The 18,309-nt window shown below is 36.8% G+C and overlaps 1 protein-coding gene across 2 annotated transcripts; it reads right to left on the bottom strand.

Annotated features, from left to right (window-relative positions):
* Positions 1 to 1,026: 1,026 nt before the first annotated feature.
* LOC132283375 (uncharacterized) lies at positions 1,027 to 17,619 on the bottom strand. 2 transcript variants are annotated; one of them, XM_059785313.1, is made up of 5 exons: positions 17,002 to 17,611; positions 10,344 to 10,496; positions 10,077 to 10,218; positions 8,704 to 8,945; positions 1,027 to 1,532 (listed from the first exon to the last, which is right to left on the bottom strand). In XM_059785313.1, the coding sequence occupies exons 1-5, from the start codon at positions 17,443 to 17,445 to the stop codon at positions 1,326 to 1,328; spliced, it is 1,188 nt and encodes a 395-aa protein (XP_059641296.1). In that variant the 5' UTR covers positions 17,446 to 17,611; the 3' UTR covers positions 1,027 to 1,325. The 2 variants fall into 2 exon arrangements, with proteins under 2 accessions (XP_059641296.1, XP_059641297.1); XM_059785314.1 differs by lacking the exon at positions 1,027 to 1,532 and adding an exon at positions 7,448 to 7,986 and having other exon boundaries at positions 17,002 to 17,619.
* Positions 17,620 to 18,309: the final 690 nt, after the last annotated feature.

The raw sequence follows: 18,309 nt of genomic DNA on the forward strand, positions 1-18,309 counted from the left end.
TACCTTTTGTCGGAAATGTCACCTTTTGAACCTCTCGCCCGAACTACTTTGAACTTGGTAACTGGGTTCGCTGAAAATAGATGAAACGGAAAGCTCACCAGACTGAACTTGAGTCTTAAGGCTTCTCACTACACAGTGAGTGGAAGAGTAACCTCCATGCAAGGACGGATTTAGAAATTCTAATGGGGGGATTTATATAAAGAGATTTTTCATAATTTCAGTGGGGGCCAATTTCAAAATTTTATGGGTATAAATACAAAAAAGTACAAATATAGTGGTATAAAATGCAATAACAAAAAATTTCAGTGGGGGTACATTAGTGCCTGTCTCCGTGGACGACGTCAGGACGATGAATGGTCGCCGTCCTCCCTTTACCATTGGATCATTGTTAGCAACCCAACACATCACCAAAGTGACCATTAGGTCGTTGTCCTCTCCACGGCGGTAACCAAGTGGACGACGACGACCTGGCTTCTAATACTATGGCAACCCAATGGTCACCGTCATGAAATTGACGTGGGCCACCAGGTTATTTAAGAAAGATTACTAGGATGAGTCGCCCTAGCTTCACTTATCAATCTCAACAACAATTCTCACTACTTGGAGTGTGGACGTGATCTGTGCAGCCATGGATTATTGTCACACACAGATGAATATTCCTTGCAGTAAAATGTTAAATTCAAAGACATAGGAGTATTTTTTTAAGGGTATATTTGTCACAAAAATGTTAGCTTTGTGGGTGAATTTGAGAATTGTCTAAAATGATTATTTCAGATTACCTGATTTTTTTAATATTATTTTATTTTGCTGACAAGGGGATATTATAATCTTTTTATGAAAAAAAAAATTGCACCAAATATAAGTCAGTCTAGTATAAGAGAGTTTATACCCCCACACACTCTTTTTCACTAGAGTTGATATACAAGACTAGGCCCAGACTATTAGTATTGGAAAGCGGATCAAAGATGCCTCAAATTTTCCATGCCATGGAATTGAATGCATCTTCTAAACGTTATATAGAATAAATTAAACAGAATTGCAATTTTTATTTTTTCTGGGATAAGTTCTGTAGGATATAAAATACATCGAAGAATCCAATTAAAATCAACCCTACCTATGTGCAAAATGCACAAGACCACACAATAAGTACCTTTAAACTACATACAAGTACATACTGGAAACAGGTACAAGTTACTCAAAAATAACCCAAGCTGCAATTTGGCTGGGACATAAAATCAACAATACAGGAAAAAGAAAACTAGTCTACTCACTATTTGCTGTTTATTCTAGTCATAGTATCAACCAAAACAAGATTTAAACCATGGCTACAGGTATAGCTGGATAAGCTCGTCACTGACTGCTGATGGTGTCAGAACACCGAGATCGGTAAAGAGTAGCGTAAGATATTGAGGAGGTGTATAATCCCGGGCAGATGTTTCAACCTCAACCTTTGATGGAATGGGTACCCCAAAATCAATTGGACGCAAGGCAGGGACCATGTCTTTTTGGTCCAACGGGTAAAGACGAGCAAACTGCAAACCCAAATATCAATTTATAATGATTTTTTCGGTGGAAATAAAGTGTTAAAATCCAAAAATAATAAGAATGTTAGAAGTTATATATATAATAGTGGGTCGTTATGTAATTATGTTTAGTTAATAGGCTGTTTGTGTTATTATGTAAACCCAGTACATATATAAGCCTACATAGGCTTATTAGGTTTTGTAAGTGTTTTGATATACAAAGTGAATACGATTTTGCTCTCTCTGTTTCTCTCTTGATCAAGAACATGGTATCAGAGCACAATGATCATGGGTGTGAGAGTTAGTAGGTGGGTTGGTGGTGAATCACGATTCCAATCGTGATTCAAATCGTGATTCAGATCGAATGTGGTTTTGATGTAACTATCGGCAATTTCTTGTTCACTGTAATCAGATCTGAAGTGTGTTCGTCGTTTCTGCCTTCTTCATCGTCACCGGCAGCTCCTCTTTGGTGGTCGTCGTCTCTGGTTTCTTCGTCGTCGCCGGCAGAAGCTTCTTCGTCTCGATTTGCAGAGGTGAGATTGGTTTTCAGCCGGAAGTTGATTCGGCCGCTGCTCGTGGTTGGGTTGCCGTCGCCTCCGCCATATTGTTTACCGGAGTTTGTGACAGAGTGAAGAAGAAGACCCGTGTTTGGCAACACGGTTGTGCTATTCCAATCCCCGTTTACTAAACCAGGGATAGTCCAGATTCGGTCCGGTTCCAAGATCCGACCCGCACCAGGTTCCGACCCATACCAGGACCCGACCCGCACCAGGATCCGACCCGGTTTCAGAATCCAACCCATTACAGACCTGCTTCCAGGTTCGGCCAGAATACAGAATTTTTGTTTTCTCTCCTTTTTCTTCTCTGTTTTGCTGGATTCAACATGGCCTCAAGTTCAAGTTCAAGTTCAGATTTGCTTTCACCCACGAACAGTCTTAATTCTCCCATGACTTCAGTTAAGCTCAATGGGAAGAATTACATATTGTGGGCCAAATCTGTTGCCATTTTTCCAAAGGCAGAGGTCTTGGTTCTCATTTGACTAAAGAGAAACTCAAGGCAACTGATACTTCCTTTGATGCATGGGAAAAGGAAGATGCTCAGATCATCTCTGTGATGATAAACAGTATTGAACCCCAAATTAGTTTAACGTTAATTTATTTGGATACAGCCAAGGAGATATGGGATAGATTGCAGCAGTTATATTCTGGGACAAGTAATATCACCCGTGTTTATAAGCTATGTAAACAGTACTTCAATCTTGAACAAGGTACTCAAAGTATAGAAGAGTATTATTCCTAAGTTATGGGAGTCTGTGAAGAGCTGAATATGTATCAGCCCATCACTGTTGATGTTCGCAGTATACAACAACAGCGTGCGGACTTTAATGTTGTCCGTTTTCTTACTGGTTTATCATCAGCATATGAGCCTTTTCGTGCACAGATTATGAGTAGTCCAACACTTCCATCTCTTGCTGAGGTGTTTTCTCGACTTCAGCGTGCTACACTAGCAAGTGATACCTCAAATTTGAATACTGGACAGAGTGGTGAGCGTTCAGCATTGGTAGTTTCAACGGGTGAACATAATACTTACCGTGGAGGTCGTGGGGGACGCTCCGCCCGCGGTGGTCGTGATTCACGTGGAGGACGTGGCCGTGGCAGGAAATTAAGAAAGTGTACTCATTGTGGTCTTTCTAATCATACTGTGAACTTTTGTTGGGACCTTCATGGGAAACCATCTAGTTATGCAAATCAAGTTTCCTCTTCTCCGAATGATGTCGCTTCTGGATCGCACAATGTAGCTGAATCAGATAAAATTCATGTTCCACGGGATGAGTATACTCAGTTTTTGTCTTATAAGCAAGCATCTAATTCATCTTCCACGGCGACCTTTGCGCAGTCAGGTACTGCACCACATGTCTATTGTCTTCCACTCGCAGTCCTTGGATCATAGACACTGGAGCATCTGATCATATGACCGGATGTTCTTCTCTTCTATCTGATTTTCATTCTGCACCTACTTCTCAAAGTGTTACTCTTGCTAATGGTTCATCCATTCAGGTTTCAGGTTTGGGGACAACTCAACTTAGTGATTCATTGTCTCTCTCGTCTGTTTTACATGTTCCGCAGTTTCCTTTTAACTTAATGTCTATCAGTAAGCTTACTAAATCTCTCCAGTGCTCTGTTATATTTGATCCTACTTCTTGTGTATTTTAGGATCTCAAGACGAAGAAGACGATTGGTACGGGACATGAAGCCGGTGGCTTATATTATTTTGATTTCGAACCTTCTCCTGTGACTCTTCAGTCTTCTCTATCTCCATTCCAGTGGCACTGTCACCTTGGTCACCCGTCACTTCAAGTTTTGAAGCGTCAAGTTCCTAGTCTTAGTTATTTGAAATTCTTGTCATGTGAAGTTTGTCAACTTAGTAAGCACCATCGCGTGTCTTTCAAGTCCAGGGTTAATAATCGTGTTTCTAGTCCTTTTCATTTGGTTCATTCAGATGTATGGGGTCCAATAAAACATTCTTCAATCAATAAATTTCATTATTTTGTGACATTTGTGGATGACTATTCTCGCCTGACTTGGTTGTTTCTAATGAAAGATCGTTCTGAGTCATTTTTAATTTTTCAAAAATTTCGCAAAGAAATCAAAACTCAATTTGGATGTCCAATTCGTATTCTACGTTCTGATAATGCTATATTCTTCAACTCCCTTTAATACATATCTTAGTGATAAAGGAATTATTCATCAAAATTCATGTGTTTATACTCCACAACAAAATGGAGTTGCAGAACGTAAGAATCGACATCTCTTAGAAGTAACTCGTGCTCTTTTGTTTCATATGCGTATGCCTAAACGGTTTTGGGGTGATGCTGTTCTTACAGCTTGTCATCTTATTAACCGTATGCCGTCATCTGTATTAAATGGCAAATCTCCAAATTCTATTTTATTTCTTGATTCTCCCTTGTTTTCTCTTTCTCCTAGGGTTTTTGGATGTGTATGTTATGTCCACAATCTTGGTCCTGGTTTTGATAAACTAGACCCACGTGCCACAAAATGTGTATTTCTTGGCTACTCTCGCTCTCATAAAGGTTATCGCTGCTATAGTCCTGTTTCTCAACGGTACTTTATTAGCGCGGATGTCACATTTTCTGAGTCCATCCCGTATTTTCAGATACTGATTCACTTCTTGATATCAATCTTGAGTCGCCTCCTTCTGCAGTTCCTCTTCCCTCACCTTCTCTTCAATCTCAATCTCTAGTTCCTTCATCTGCCCCGTTACAGGTGTACAAACGAAGACCAAAGCCATCAGCTGTCGTGCCTCCTCCATCATCTTCAGAGTCTTTGGATCCGACAAATTCCACTATGTCTGATTCCTTGCCGATTGCACTTCGTAAAGCTCCTCGCTCGTGTGCTACTAAACATCCCATTGCTCATTATGTTTCTTATAATTCCTTATCACCATCATTCTCATGTTTTTCCTCTCAGTTGTCTACTACATTTATTCCTAAGACTGTGCAGGATGCTTTGTCTGATTCGAGTTGGAGGAAAGCAATGCAGGATGAAATGGATGCTTTGCATACGAATGGCACGTGGACTCTTGTTCCATTACCTCCAGATGTCAAACCTGTTGGTTGTCACTGAGTATATACTGTGAAGTATCTTCCGGATGGGTCCGTTGAGCGTTTAACAGCACGTCTTGTTGCCAAAGGTTATACCCAAACTTATGGTATTGATTATGATGAGATGTTTGCACCTGTTGCTAAGATTTCCTCTATTCGTGTTTTGATTTCTCTTGCTGCTAATAGGCATTGGCCTCTGTTTCAGTTAGACGTTAAAAATGCCTTTTTGCATGGTGACTTAGCAGAAGAGGTTTATATGGAGCAACCACCTGGGTTTGTTGCTTAGGGGGAGTATCTTCACACTATTTGTTGCCTTAAAAAGGCTCTATATGGCTTGAAACAATCTCCACGGGCTTGGTTTGGAAAATTCTCTGAGGCGGCATTAAAGTTTGGTCTTCTGAGGTGTCAGATTGACCATTCGGTATTTCACCAGCTCACTAAAGCTGGTTTCATAATTCTTGTGGTGTATGTTGATGATATTGTGATCACAGGTGATGATTCTGAAGGCATTGCTAAGTTGAAGTTATTTCTGCAATATCGATTCCACACTAAAGACTTGGGTAAACTTAGGTATTTCTTGGGTATTGAAGTAACTAGATCCAAGACAGGTATAAGTTTATCCCAACGAAAGTATGTGTTGGACTTATTAGAAGAAACAAGTATGTTAGGTGGTCGTTCGGTTGATACTCCTATGGATTCAAATACAAAACTTGTAGCTGATGTGGGTGATCTATTTAGTGACCAGGGCAGATTTCGTCGCCTTGTTGGGAAATTAATTTATCTCACTATCACTCGACTTGATATTTCATATGCTATTAGTGTTGTAAGTCAGTTCATGGGAGCTCCTAGAATGCCACACTGGATTGTTGTTCTTCGGATTCTCCGATATCTCAAGCAAGCTCCAGGTTTTGGGTTACTATATAAACCAAATGGTCATCTCAGGGTGGAAGGTTTTACAGATGCCGACTAGGCCGATTCTCCTTCAGTTAGGAGATCTACTACCGGCTACTGCACATTTGTAGGAGGAAATCTAGTTACATGGCGAAGTAAAAAGCAAACGGTGGTAACTCGATCTAGTGCTGAAGCTGAGTATAGGGCAATGGCCCATACCACTAGTGAGTTGACATGGATACAACATTTTCTAAAAGAACTTGGGTTGACAGTTGAAACTCATACTCCATTGTTCTATGATAATCAAGCAGCAGTTCACATTGCATCAAATCCTGTGTTTCATGAGAGGACCAAACATATTGAAGTTGACTGTCACTTTATTCGAGAAAAAATATTACGTGGGAGCATCTCTACTCCATTCGTGAAGTCTGAAGATCAATTAGCCGATATGTTTACCAAAGCATTGGGTCATAATCGATTAAGAACTATCTGTTCCAAGCTGGGATTATTTGATATATATTCTCCAGCTTGAGGGGGAGTGTTAGAAGTTATATATATAATAGTGGGTCGTTATGTAATTATGTTTAGTTAATAGGCTGTTTGTGTTATTATGTAAACCTTGTAACATATATAAACCTACATAGGCTTATTAAGTTTTGTAAGTGTTTTGATATACAAAGTGAGTACGATTTTGCTATCTCTGTTTCTCTCTTGATCAAGAACAAAGAATAATAATAATTTAAAAATAAAAATAAATTTTTTTTTGTAAACAACCCCTTGAACTATTTTTCCTGCAATACACCCCCTAAAACTTACTCAAAAACATTGTAATTTCCCCCTTGCTGTTTGAAAATAACATATAACAGTTACATGCTACTACTAACAGCTCCATAAAAATTTATACATCAACCAGAAAAACAACCGAATTCCATTAAACCATCATCATCTTAACCTCAATTACCTTCATCCAAACTCAATCCACAACCTTCACTGCAAATACAACCAACAGCAAACCAATCCACATAACCTCCACCTCAATTTGTTGACACTTAGGCTATGAAGTATGGACACGGACACAGAACACGGGTACAACACAACACGGATACGGCGACACGGCAAATTTCAAAAAAAATAGGACACGGACACGGCGGGGATGCGCCTATAAAATAATATATATATATATATATATATTCAAAATCCACAATACCATAAATCTAACCTCCTAAAAAAATACTGCAATAAAAGAAATATTTCAATTAATTATGAACAAAGCAAATTTATCAACAACTTTACAGTTTACATTTTACACACATCCACAAATATAATTGTTCTAATTTCTCTCTGTTTTTCTGGCCACGGTCTAAAAGTTTATTTAATTCCAGTACTGAGATGAATGAATCAAATAAAAAAATAAACATAATGGAATCATAACTTTTCATAAAAGTAGAAGTTCAGAATCTCAGACAAAAGAGTCAAAAGAGTTAAACTTCTAAAATTACATTAGGTACCCCATTTTTCTTAAAAAAAATTACAAAATATACCCCGCCGTGTCCGGTACGCGTCCCCCGCGTGTCCCAGCCGTGTCCACCCTGTGTCCAATAAAAAATAATTTCTGGACACTTCAGAGAAGTGTCGGACACGTGTCCGACACTGGAACAGGACCCCTGAGAGGGTGTCCGTGCTTCATAGTACTTGGGTGATGGAGTCCGGCCATTGGAAAGGAGAGTCAAATGGTGAGATGGGACTTTGACATTGTACTTTTCGAGCTCAACCCATTATTACTAAAGAAAGAAATAATGTACTCTCTACATTTTCTATTTGTAACTCTTCGTACTACAAATCTACCGTTCACCCTCTGCTCTTTCCATGTTATCCACTTTTTTCACCGGCAACAAATCATCCACAAATGAAGCTCCGCGTTCATCCTATGCTCACTCTGATGGTATGCCACTGATTGCAATTATGGGTAATGGGTTGATTTAGAGAGAGAAATGGAGGAGAACGGAGATTGCACAATTTTGGTGATGTGGCATGTGTTTGTGTGTTAATATGATATGTGGGTTTAATTTGGAGGAAATAGCAGACTGGAAAGACAAAGAGGCGCTCGTTTCAGGATCTGCATATATGTTACATCTACATAGAGTATATTAGGGTTTTATGAAAAATAAGAGGAAGAAAAGATGGAGAATGAATCATTTGGAGGGTATTTTTTACAATGGACAGGTCATGGATGGAAATTTATAATTTAAAAGAAATTTGGAAATGTGTCGCAATCTTATTGGATTACAAATTTGGAAGGAAAAAAATGACAAAATCACGTTATTTGACTTTTAGATATTTCAGTAATTTCATATAAATACTAAAGGTGACCAAACACCATGTACCGATTTGCAAAGTTTTTTAAGTTTAGGGGGTTTCTTGAAATGCTAGGTACAATAGTACAAGGGTTTTTGAATTTTGAATAATAGTTTGAATTTTTTCCATAGTAGTAAAGTTTTTATCTAAAAATATGTGCAGGTAAAAACAATCTCAATTTATATCATAAAAACAGAGAATGTGCTGGAAAAAAAAAAAAAAAGTAGTCAAGGCAATATTAATCTAGGTATTTTATCTCCTAGAATGTTTCAAATCAACAATAAGGAAACGCATATTTTTTTCCAGGCATACCTTGTAGCTTTCAGCAGCCACATAAACCGGTTTATTCATGCTATTGGCCACCAATGCAATTTGGTATGTTCCCATCATGTTAATTATGCCTCCACTTTCGACCACTCCGTCCGCCCCAAAAAATACCATGTCAACTTCATCCATGCTATATGCTGCAGCAGAGTCTATCAGGAGCTTCACAGGAACATCAAGCTTTGCTAGCTCATTGGATAACCGTAATCCTGTCCTGTCGGGCCTTCCTTCTGCATTTTAAAGCATGTAATCTTGAAGTGATAGACATTTGCACGTCGAACTAATTGTAAGCCAAAAAATACATCATACAAACAGACAGCTTGTGCATGCATGAGCTTCAGACAATACCTATTGTTCCTGAAGAGAACAATAATGTCAAGAGAGATTATGCTGATAAAAGGATTAGATACACCACAAGATGAGTTTGATACCAGAGTCGGGCACCATATTTAGTGGATGATCATGATCCATAACAAGTAACAATAGCCCAGTGCTTTGATTGCCATGAAGCCAACATATAGTAGACCTCAGTATATTGATCTTTAAAATAAAATAACCTCTAATCTAATAATTTGACAAGGGACTAATTTGTCCCCAGGTTTTTCTTTTTTCGGTGAATAATCCGTTCCCGTGTTACAACTAACATATTATAAGATTCACTTCTTGATAGGCTAAAGAAATTGACTCTACCTTTACTGGACAAAAAGATGTTCATTTACATATAAACAATTTTTTATATTGTATGTGAATTGCTTATTTAAACATCTTTTGTCACAATTATTAAATACCAATTCAAGAAGTTCACCTTTTTATTGAAAAAAACGGAAAACAATTTTACTTTTAAGTATGGGAACTACATTTTTACTCAACCAGCATGACAAGTATTGGCTTGCCAACATAAACCTACTCAAGAGAATATATATTAACAAATGGAATACTAGTCTGCCCTCTGTCTGATTTTGAATTTTATCTCTGAAACCAAATATATAAATTGGTTTTATAACTTTCTGAGTTATTCAATTAAAAGTGCCTTTTACTTTGGAGGATGATATTATGATGTATTAAGTATTAAGAATGATGGAATATAATCAGATTGATTTCTAAAACGTGGCGAAATTTATTAGTTTTTAAGATGTTGAGTGCCCTAGTATATTTAGAATGTGCATATGAAATCCTATCTTTCAAACCTTTCTTTTAGTATAAGAAGTGTTTAGTGCTGTTATCCATGAAAGAAGAACATAGGCTAGTTTGGGGGCTTAACAAAAAAAATTAATACAAAACAGCTCATTCTTTATCTTAGTAATGAACAAAATTTGATTTAGTCCAGCGGCACACAATCAGAGGCAGTTCTGAAAACAAACCTGTGCAAAAAACACGAAACAGTTTCCTATTTTGTGCTGCTGTCTTCAAGACTTCCAACACCACTCTGGAGAAACCATGTACCAAAATGGTACAACCATCAAAGATGAAATCTTGACTGAGCATTGCAATGATTCTGCGTGCCTACAAGATGACAACTTAGTGAAAATTCTTTTTGGGGCTAATGTTAATATGATTGTGTGGACTACAACTGCAGATTAACACAGTAGAGAACTGTTTGCTCCTAAAGCCATAATTAGTTTGCTCACCTTATAAGATATCTCACCAAACTTCTCTGCACGCTCAATAAGGCGAGACTTAGCTGAATCAAAGTCTTCATACTCCAAAGCTGAAGTTCTTGTAACATAGCGCATGAACAGATCACAGCCAGCCGTCAAAGAGATGGAGGTGGTGTCCCATGACTGGAATAAACACACAGATATTGGTAAAAAGACAAATTTTCTTCTTCAGTCTACTTTTAAATTATTTAAGTTTAATGTCAGTTGATGCCAATCACTACCCCATTATAAATGATAAATGCCATAAAGAGACAATGCTTATCAAATCGCATCAGTTTTATTTTTTTTTTTTTCCCTGGAAGTTGAAGCACACGCATACCGACAACATGGGCCTAATGGGACTCAAGATCTGAACCTCCCCTTTGGAGAGGAGAGATCATAATATACAGACTAGAGGCCCGGTGGTAAAGAGTATCAGATTACGTTCTTCAAATGTGTATTCTGTTTCTTTTTTGTCTTGTACTAAATGACAAATCCATATTTAATGACATCCATTTACAAATTACAATTATACATAAATTCATTTGAATGTCATTTTCAATGCACATTAGCTTGAGAAAATTATTGTAGTTAGTAGAACATCCAAGAAAAATGTCATGTCATGAAATGACTAATACTAAAATAATACAAAAACAAGAAAATGCAGGCAATAAGTTTGAATGTAACATCAATTCAAGCTAACTAATGATTCAAGCCAAACTAGCTAGCATGCCTGCCAAGGCTTTGTGTGGCTCCCCACATGCTAGTGCTTAAAATTCCTCAGATTGCCAGAAACTCATCATTAAGTTTAGATATGGTTTCCATGATCCATTGGATGCCTAAACATTTTCCTATTTTCCACCTTTCTATGTCATTGCACAATACACGGTAGTCATAAGGCAACAAATATTCCATAACCAGCTAAGGATGAGAGTTATTCCTTTTCTGATGGAAATATAATTCAAGTGTTCAAAACCATGTCATAATATTTTCATTATAGAATGGGATCAACAGCATGAATTCCCTTTTTAGATTCTTTTCTATTACATGTCTCCAATATATTTAATTTATTTAAATCCTTGGTAATTAATTTGTCCAATGTTAGTTTCTATTGGCCTCTTTGCCTCTTATTTTTAGCAAACAAACCTTTCTTTTCTTACTGGTGTGTCTATGGATTTACATTTTATATGTTCACACCACCTACACTCATTTTCTCTTATTTTATCACTAATACGTGTCACTCCTAGTTTTTCCATCACAGATTGATATTAAGTTATAAACCTTATATTCTTTTAATCACTCCTATCATACATCTCAACTTTCTTATTCCAGCTACATGAATACGTTGTTCTTGTTTCTTTTTTAACACCTAACATTTTGTTTTACATAATATAGCTGGGCTGATAATCATACTATAAAATATTTCTTTTAATTTATCTGAGATTCGTTCATCACATACAACACCAGTAGCCTGTATCTATTTTGCCCAACCTACTCTGGTCCTACTGGATCATCATCCATCTCTCCGTCCTTTCTTATTATTGATCCAAAATATCAAAACATGTTACTTTGAGTAATATTTGGTCTTGAATTGGTATAGTTATATTGCAATTCACTAAAACCATACTAAATTTACATTCAGTATATTTTGTTTTAGCATTACAAATTTTAAGCCCTTTCCTTCTAATGTATTTCTCCATAATTCTAATTTCAAAAATTACTAGAACTTCCTTAGAGCTCATAATTGACGCCCCATTCCACTCCGAGCTCATTGAGAGCCGGAGAAGACAAATCTCCAGAAATCAGTGATAATGCTGAAAGGAACAATGGCTCCAAAACGCTGATGCCGAAAAGCTCAATCAAAAACATCATTAGGAGGAGCTGGAAGCTGATGACAAACAAAGCTCCCATGAACCACATCTTCTATGAGAGGAACAGGAAGCGGCTGAAGAAAAAACAACTACCAAGGCAGCCCAAAAAACACCTGACTAGAGCAAGGCTGAGAGCGAGAAAGCAAAGCAATCTGATGCGCCAGCGAATTTGCAGCACGACAAACATGCTCAACCCGAGCAACATCAAGAGCGTGCAAAAGATGCCGAATGTCAAAAACAAGAGGCAAGATAGATGCAGGGCATGGGCGAATGCCATTCACAGCCTCACATAAGATAAGAGAATCATTCTGCAAACATAAACTGTGAAAACCAAAAAGACGAGCCCAAAGCAAAGCATCCCTCACGACAAAAGCCTCAGCCGAGAGAGCTGAAAATGCAAAGAAAGACTTAAGGACAACAACTCGCAAGACAACTCCCAAATGACAGTTTGAATATGCATATTTTTACTACTTCTAGAGTAGAAAATTCGTTCCACAATGTCATATCCTCTTTCTTAATTTTGTTCGTTTATCTTCTAGATATCTTAAAAAATCACAATTAGCGTCAATTTAAAAGTATCCTAAATTAGATATAAATATACTGATTAAATGTATGCACATGGGCAGTTTATAGGTTATCCAGAAAAAAAAAAAAATTTGAATTGTTCGGTATTATTGATGGGGATTGGATCGATATTTGCCCGTGATGAGCCAATCTAAAGCCTTCAAAGTTCACCGTTCCGACCATGGGCCATCTAGGATCCATTGACACTTACTACCAAAAAGAGTAAGAAATGCATTCGTATGTTAACGCCGCAGGTTTAGGATGGGCACCCCTTTCTCAAATTCATTCAGTAATAAAAATATTTTTCTAAACTCGATTCGAAACGATGGGCATCGATATACATATTTTTTTAAAAAAAATAATTTAAATTTAAATAAATTTAAGATAAATTTTATAAATATTTGATAGTATAGTAAAATATTTAACAATCATAATAACATAAATATTGTTAAAATTTAAAATTATCATAACAAATAAAGGAAAAATTAAAATTAAAATTAGTAAAAGAATATTTATTTATACATTAATTATTAATAAGGGCTCTCTTTTCAAATCCGTCCCTTACACCATTAGGATGTTTCCAAACCTATCCTATTAGAAGCGGGTCGGGACAGGTTAAATTGATATCTCTAGATCTTTTTTAACACAATGTTCATAATTTAAAATAAAATTCAATTATTTTGGACACTTCGTAAAGATCGCCTCTTAAAATTTTCTCTTATAGAAAAAAATTGGCATAGTCACATGACATATAATGATACTTTTATTCGAATGAAATAAAAATATAATTTAATAACAAAGTAATGGAATAGTAACACATACATGATATAACCATCGTTACAATAATTACGTAACTTTAATTTTCTAATTACGTCTACAGAATTGAGAAAGGAAATAAAATTTTATAATAATCTTACTTAATAAATGTGTATGTATAAATAAAAAAATTTATTTTATATATATATAGTTGTATCATAACGTATTTATATATATTTTTTTATCATTTGTAAATTTAATGTGTTCAAATATAATGTGAATGGCACATTTTGTTGTGTCTATACAAATAAAAAAAGGTTAGACCAATGCATAAAACTCCGGATTAGTTCTTGATCTCATTTAATTGAAAGGGAGACGACAGAGTTAGGTTTTGACTCTTAGTTGAAGGCTGATGTATGAACTTATAGACATAACAGTTTTAATTGTTTTTTCTTTTTTTTTTCGGAAAGTAAAGCAACTAGATTAGTTTAATATTGATCACAGCTATAGAACAATGGTTAAGTGCTAATTAACATGATATTTGAAGATAAAGATGCAGAGTTAGGTATTTGATTCTTAATTATTATTATTATTATTATTATTATTATTATTATTACATATCCATGTGTGTTTATATATCAACTTGTTTGTCTGTACACTATTGTGGACATGGTCTAGCCACGTCACCAAGGGCCAAATCAAACAGTCAACACTTTGACAAAGTCCACCTCAGCAAGGCATGTGATAGTCGATCATTGGGCCTCAATCTTAGCCCTACATTCGGTCGATGGGCCTCGAATCTAATAGTCACAAATCATCGATCATAACCTTGATCCGAGTCAAATTGTCGATCGACGGGCCTTGAACCTCAATCTGACCTTTTGACAATCTGTCGGTCGATGGGCCTTGAACCTCGATCTGTTAATCACAAATCATCGATCAATGGGCCTTGAACCTTGATCCTAGGGATGGCAACGGGGCTGAGTTGGGGTGGAGTTGGCTAAACCCTACTCCGCCCCCTTAAAAAATCCGTCATACTAACTCCGCTCCAACTCCAGGACGGGTTTATAATTGGTATACCATCCCCGCCCCTACTCCTGTAGACAAAATACCAACTCCATCCCGCATACTCCGTTTAATTGCGGTAAAGTTGAAACTGTTGAATTAATTCTTGGACTTGGGATAGAATATTAAGGTCTTGAATCCTTGATTGATTCTTGTGAATCACGTGCACAATTGTGGAATTTTAGTAAGTAGTGATTCCAACGAATATTTAATCAAAATATATTAATGGACACTTAACTTAAATATTATATATATATATATATATATAATCGGGGTCGGGGCAGGGGTGGGGTGGGGGCATCACTAAATCCGCCCCCACCCCAAACCCGCTTCGGGTTTTCAATTCTTTTATCATATCCGCCCCAAACCCATTTATGGAGCTACCAAATCAACCCCATTAGGAGCGGAGCGGGGCGGAAACCCAGCGGGTTGGAGGAAATTGCCATCCCTACTTAGAGGTATCTACTTGGTCATCGACAAATAACATGCACCATTTAATGCTTACTTGTATATTCTTTGTTTTTTCATCTAAAACAATTGTAAGTAAATAAGGGCTTAACATTGATCCTTAGTGCAATACTATTTTTTATAAATAAAATAAAATAAAAATAGTCTCTCCACATATAATAGTACCAACTCTAGTCTTTGTCTCACAATACATATTCTTCACTCTACTTTTATATTCCCTCATGTATTGGTTAGATCTGATTGTTTCCAAAAAAAAATAAAGTATTAATACAAAAAATTGGAATAGTCTTGAGTTTTAACCCCTCACCCATATCAGTATATCACCATGCCAAACTGAAAGAAGATTCATGATACCTTCTTTTCTGATCAAGTTTCACTACTTTGTAACGTAGAGTAGGCATATCAATAATGGCTAAACCCACTCCTTTTGGACATAGATGGACCACTAGTGCGGTCTCCCAAATCATGACATGAGAGCTATTCACCGATGCCAAAGCAATCACCTAAAAGATTTATTTGACATCAGTGACCATCCCAAGATTTAGTATCTTCATGAGGTATTATTACGTGAAGAATTTTAACTCACCCAAATCATAATTATCATGAAATATAATTAAGGGGAAAAAAGAAAGCCTCAAGTTTCAACCACTTGGAGCCAAGTTGTTCTGATCTTCCTTTGGCAGTCAGCTATATCTAGGACCATATATCCAGTTAGATCATTAAATATCAGGTCTAGTTACCACTTCAACTCAATCTTTTAAATTTCGTCATTGTCCTTGTGACACAATTTCATATAGTACTCTCCGTCAATGCATCCGTTGGTCTTTTTGCAATACATGGAACAGCATGAGAATGTGATTATTGTCCTTTTGGGCAACACATGCTCTGTTCTATATTGTATAATCACTTCAAGGTATCCAAAAAACCCTTGTCAGACACAACAAAAACTTCAAGATGTCCAAACAACCCTTGTTAGGCACAACAAAAAATTAAGGATATGAATTCACCAACAATAAGCACATACCCAATATGTGTCTCAAAGAAAAAGAATATACGCCAGCAACCCTCTTGGCTGGATGTTTTCAAGTGCATGTTTTAATTTCTTCATATATGTTATGCTACATTAACCAGTCCATACCATACTTTAGTGGAGCAACAGTATCCCTAAAATTTCCAACCAAATACAAATGATGAAGACATTTACCTGTGTAAATCATTAGGACAGAACTAGGAAGCAATGAAATACACAAGCTGTAGGTTTGGGAGTAAAATTATTTTGCTTCAGCCAATCCATAAACTAATCTAGTTGTAACACCCTGTATATTGAATGTGATATCATGAGGAAAGATGTCCGGAAAGGTATTGGTATTCTAAAATCTGAAATGATATGGTACATATCAAAATACTTCTAACTTTCCAATTGAAGAATGGAAGTCAGAAATAGGGTATTATATCAAACATGATCCCAAGCTATAGTCAAGCGTTGAAAGTTCAAAAGATTTTTATTCAAACACTTTAAAATAAACCGTCCTTGTGACTTTAACCAAAACTCCCCAACAAGGGAGGCATTCTTGTGACTCCAACCCCTTTATGTACTTTCAGTTCAACACTTTTAACCCTTTATGTACGACTGCAAACCATTCCCAATTAAATGTATAAAATTGCTTCCATGTAAATGGCACTTTTGACATAACAAAAATAGAGAATCAGTCAGTCACTAGCGAGAGAGTGAATTTAAATTTAACTGGCGGGCATACAATTCATAAAAGAAACGAATTAGTTCAAACTTCAAACCAATAAGAAATGCATCGGATTTATGTAATGCATAAGAAATGAACAGAAGTAACTAAATTAATTAATTGATAATAGTTCAAAAATCATATATTGAACCCTGGATATATATATAGAGAGAGAGAAGCACATACTTTGAGAGAATCCGAAGCCTTTTTGAGCTCAATCTCGAGCTCCATCATCGTTGTTGCCTCACTGGAACGAATGACAGCAGCCAAAGCCCTAATCGCGGCCACCGCCTCTGCAAGGTCGGGCTGCTTCCGCCAGCTATTGAACTCGTCAATCACGCTGAACGGCTTGTCGGAGTCGTCGGATTTCGAGGAATTATCCGCCGGCCGGTCGTCGGGGTGGCGGCCGACGGCAGCCTGAGCCTGGGCGAGCCAGTCGCTGGTGACAACGCCATGGTGAGCCGCCCTGGTCTGATAATACGCGGAGATATTAGGGTTAGGGTTAGGGTTTTGGAGGGTCTCGGCCATGGACGAATTAGGCGTGAATGGAGAGAGAAGACGACTCTCGGGCTTGGCGACGTCGTTGTTTTGCCGTTGGTCGAGGATGAAGGAAGCTGATCTCCGCCACATTTATCTATCTATTTATACACTCGCATATGTGTATATGTTGTAAGTAAAGGCAGTTTGATTAAAACGGCCGAAAGCGAAATCTCCGAAACGTTTTGCCAGATTCCGGCGGCTTTGGGCGATTTGTTGTTAAAGTGCTTTCTCGATTAGTGATTAGTTTATATACAAAATTAAATTTATGGGCCTTGTAGCTTTGTTTAGGTTAAGTTATTTGGAGCATTAGCATAAATTGGACCAATGGGAAAGGAGCGCAAATCCTCTGTAGTCTGTTTTTCCTGCGGTCCCTTACAGTTTACATTGTTGAGGCCTTGGCAACGTATTTTGCTTTTATAATGGGTGTGTTTGGCTTTGCATAATAAAAATAAGTCAACTAACAACGTAAACTAAACGCTAAAAGGTGCCAATTATAAACTAAAAACAAAAACATTGCGAAGTTCAACAAATAGGCACACGAATCACCTTCATCATCAAAACTAGGTATTAACACTATGCTGAATAACTAATATTATACGTAAATTTATGAATTTTTAATTCTTTCATTTGTCAGTGTGCCTATTTTTGTATTAAATGTATGCGGCAATTACACATTCTAGAGGTTATTATTTGATATTTATGAGAGAAAAAACATTGTGAAGTTTAATAAATAGGCACATTGATCACTTCACCATCCAAATTAGGTTTTGACACAGTGCTTAATAACTAATGTCACACATAAATTTATGAATTTTTAATTCTTTCATTTGTCATCTGTTAGTCTAAATTATGATCTTTTTTAGTTGAAATTGACATTGGTTATGCATTTTAGGGTATCTGAAATCTTAGATAATTGTAGGGTTTTCTTTTATAATCTTCAATAAGCATTGTAGT

This window comes from Cornus florida, unplaced genomic scaffold, assembly GCF_030987335.1.
Source record: "Cornus florida cultivar Cherokee Brave unplaced genomic scaffold, ASM3098733v1 CherokeeBrave_3.0.0_Hap2_Chr11, whole genome shotgun sequence".
In the NCBI taxonomy this organism is placed as follows: domain Eukaryota; kingdom Viridiplantae; phylum Streptophyta; class Magnoliopsida; order Cornales; family Cornaceae; genus Cornus; species Cornus florida.

Bases quoted from the DNA above. Each gene is read 5' to 3' on its own strand.
- LOC132283375 (XM_059785313.1), bottom strand. From the start codon at position 17,445: ATGTGGCGGAGATCAGCTTCCTTCATCCTCGACCAACGGCAAAACAAC. The intron at 8,946-10,076 runs GTTTGTTTTCAG...TTTAAAATGCAG, and splicing joins GTTTCGTGTTTTTTGCACAG to AAGGAAGGCCCGACAGGACA. The intron at 1,533-8,703 runs GTATGCCTGGAA...TTGGGTTTGCAG, and splicing joins TGGCTGCTGAAAGCTACAAG to TTTGCTCGTCTTTACCCGTT.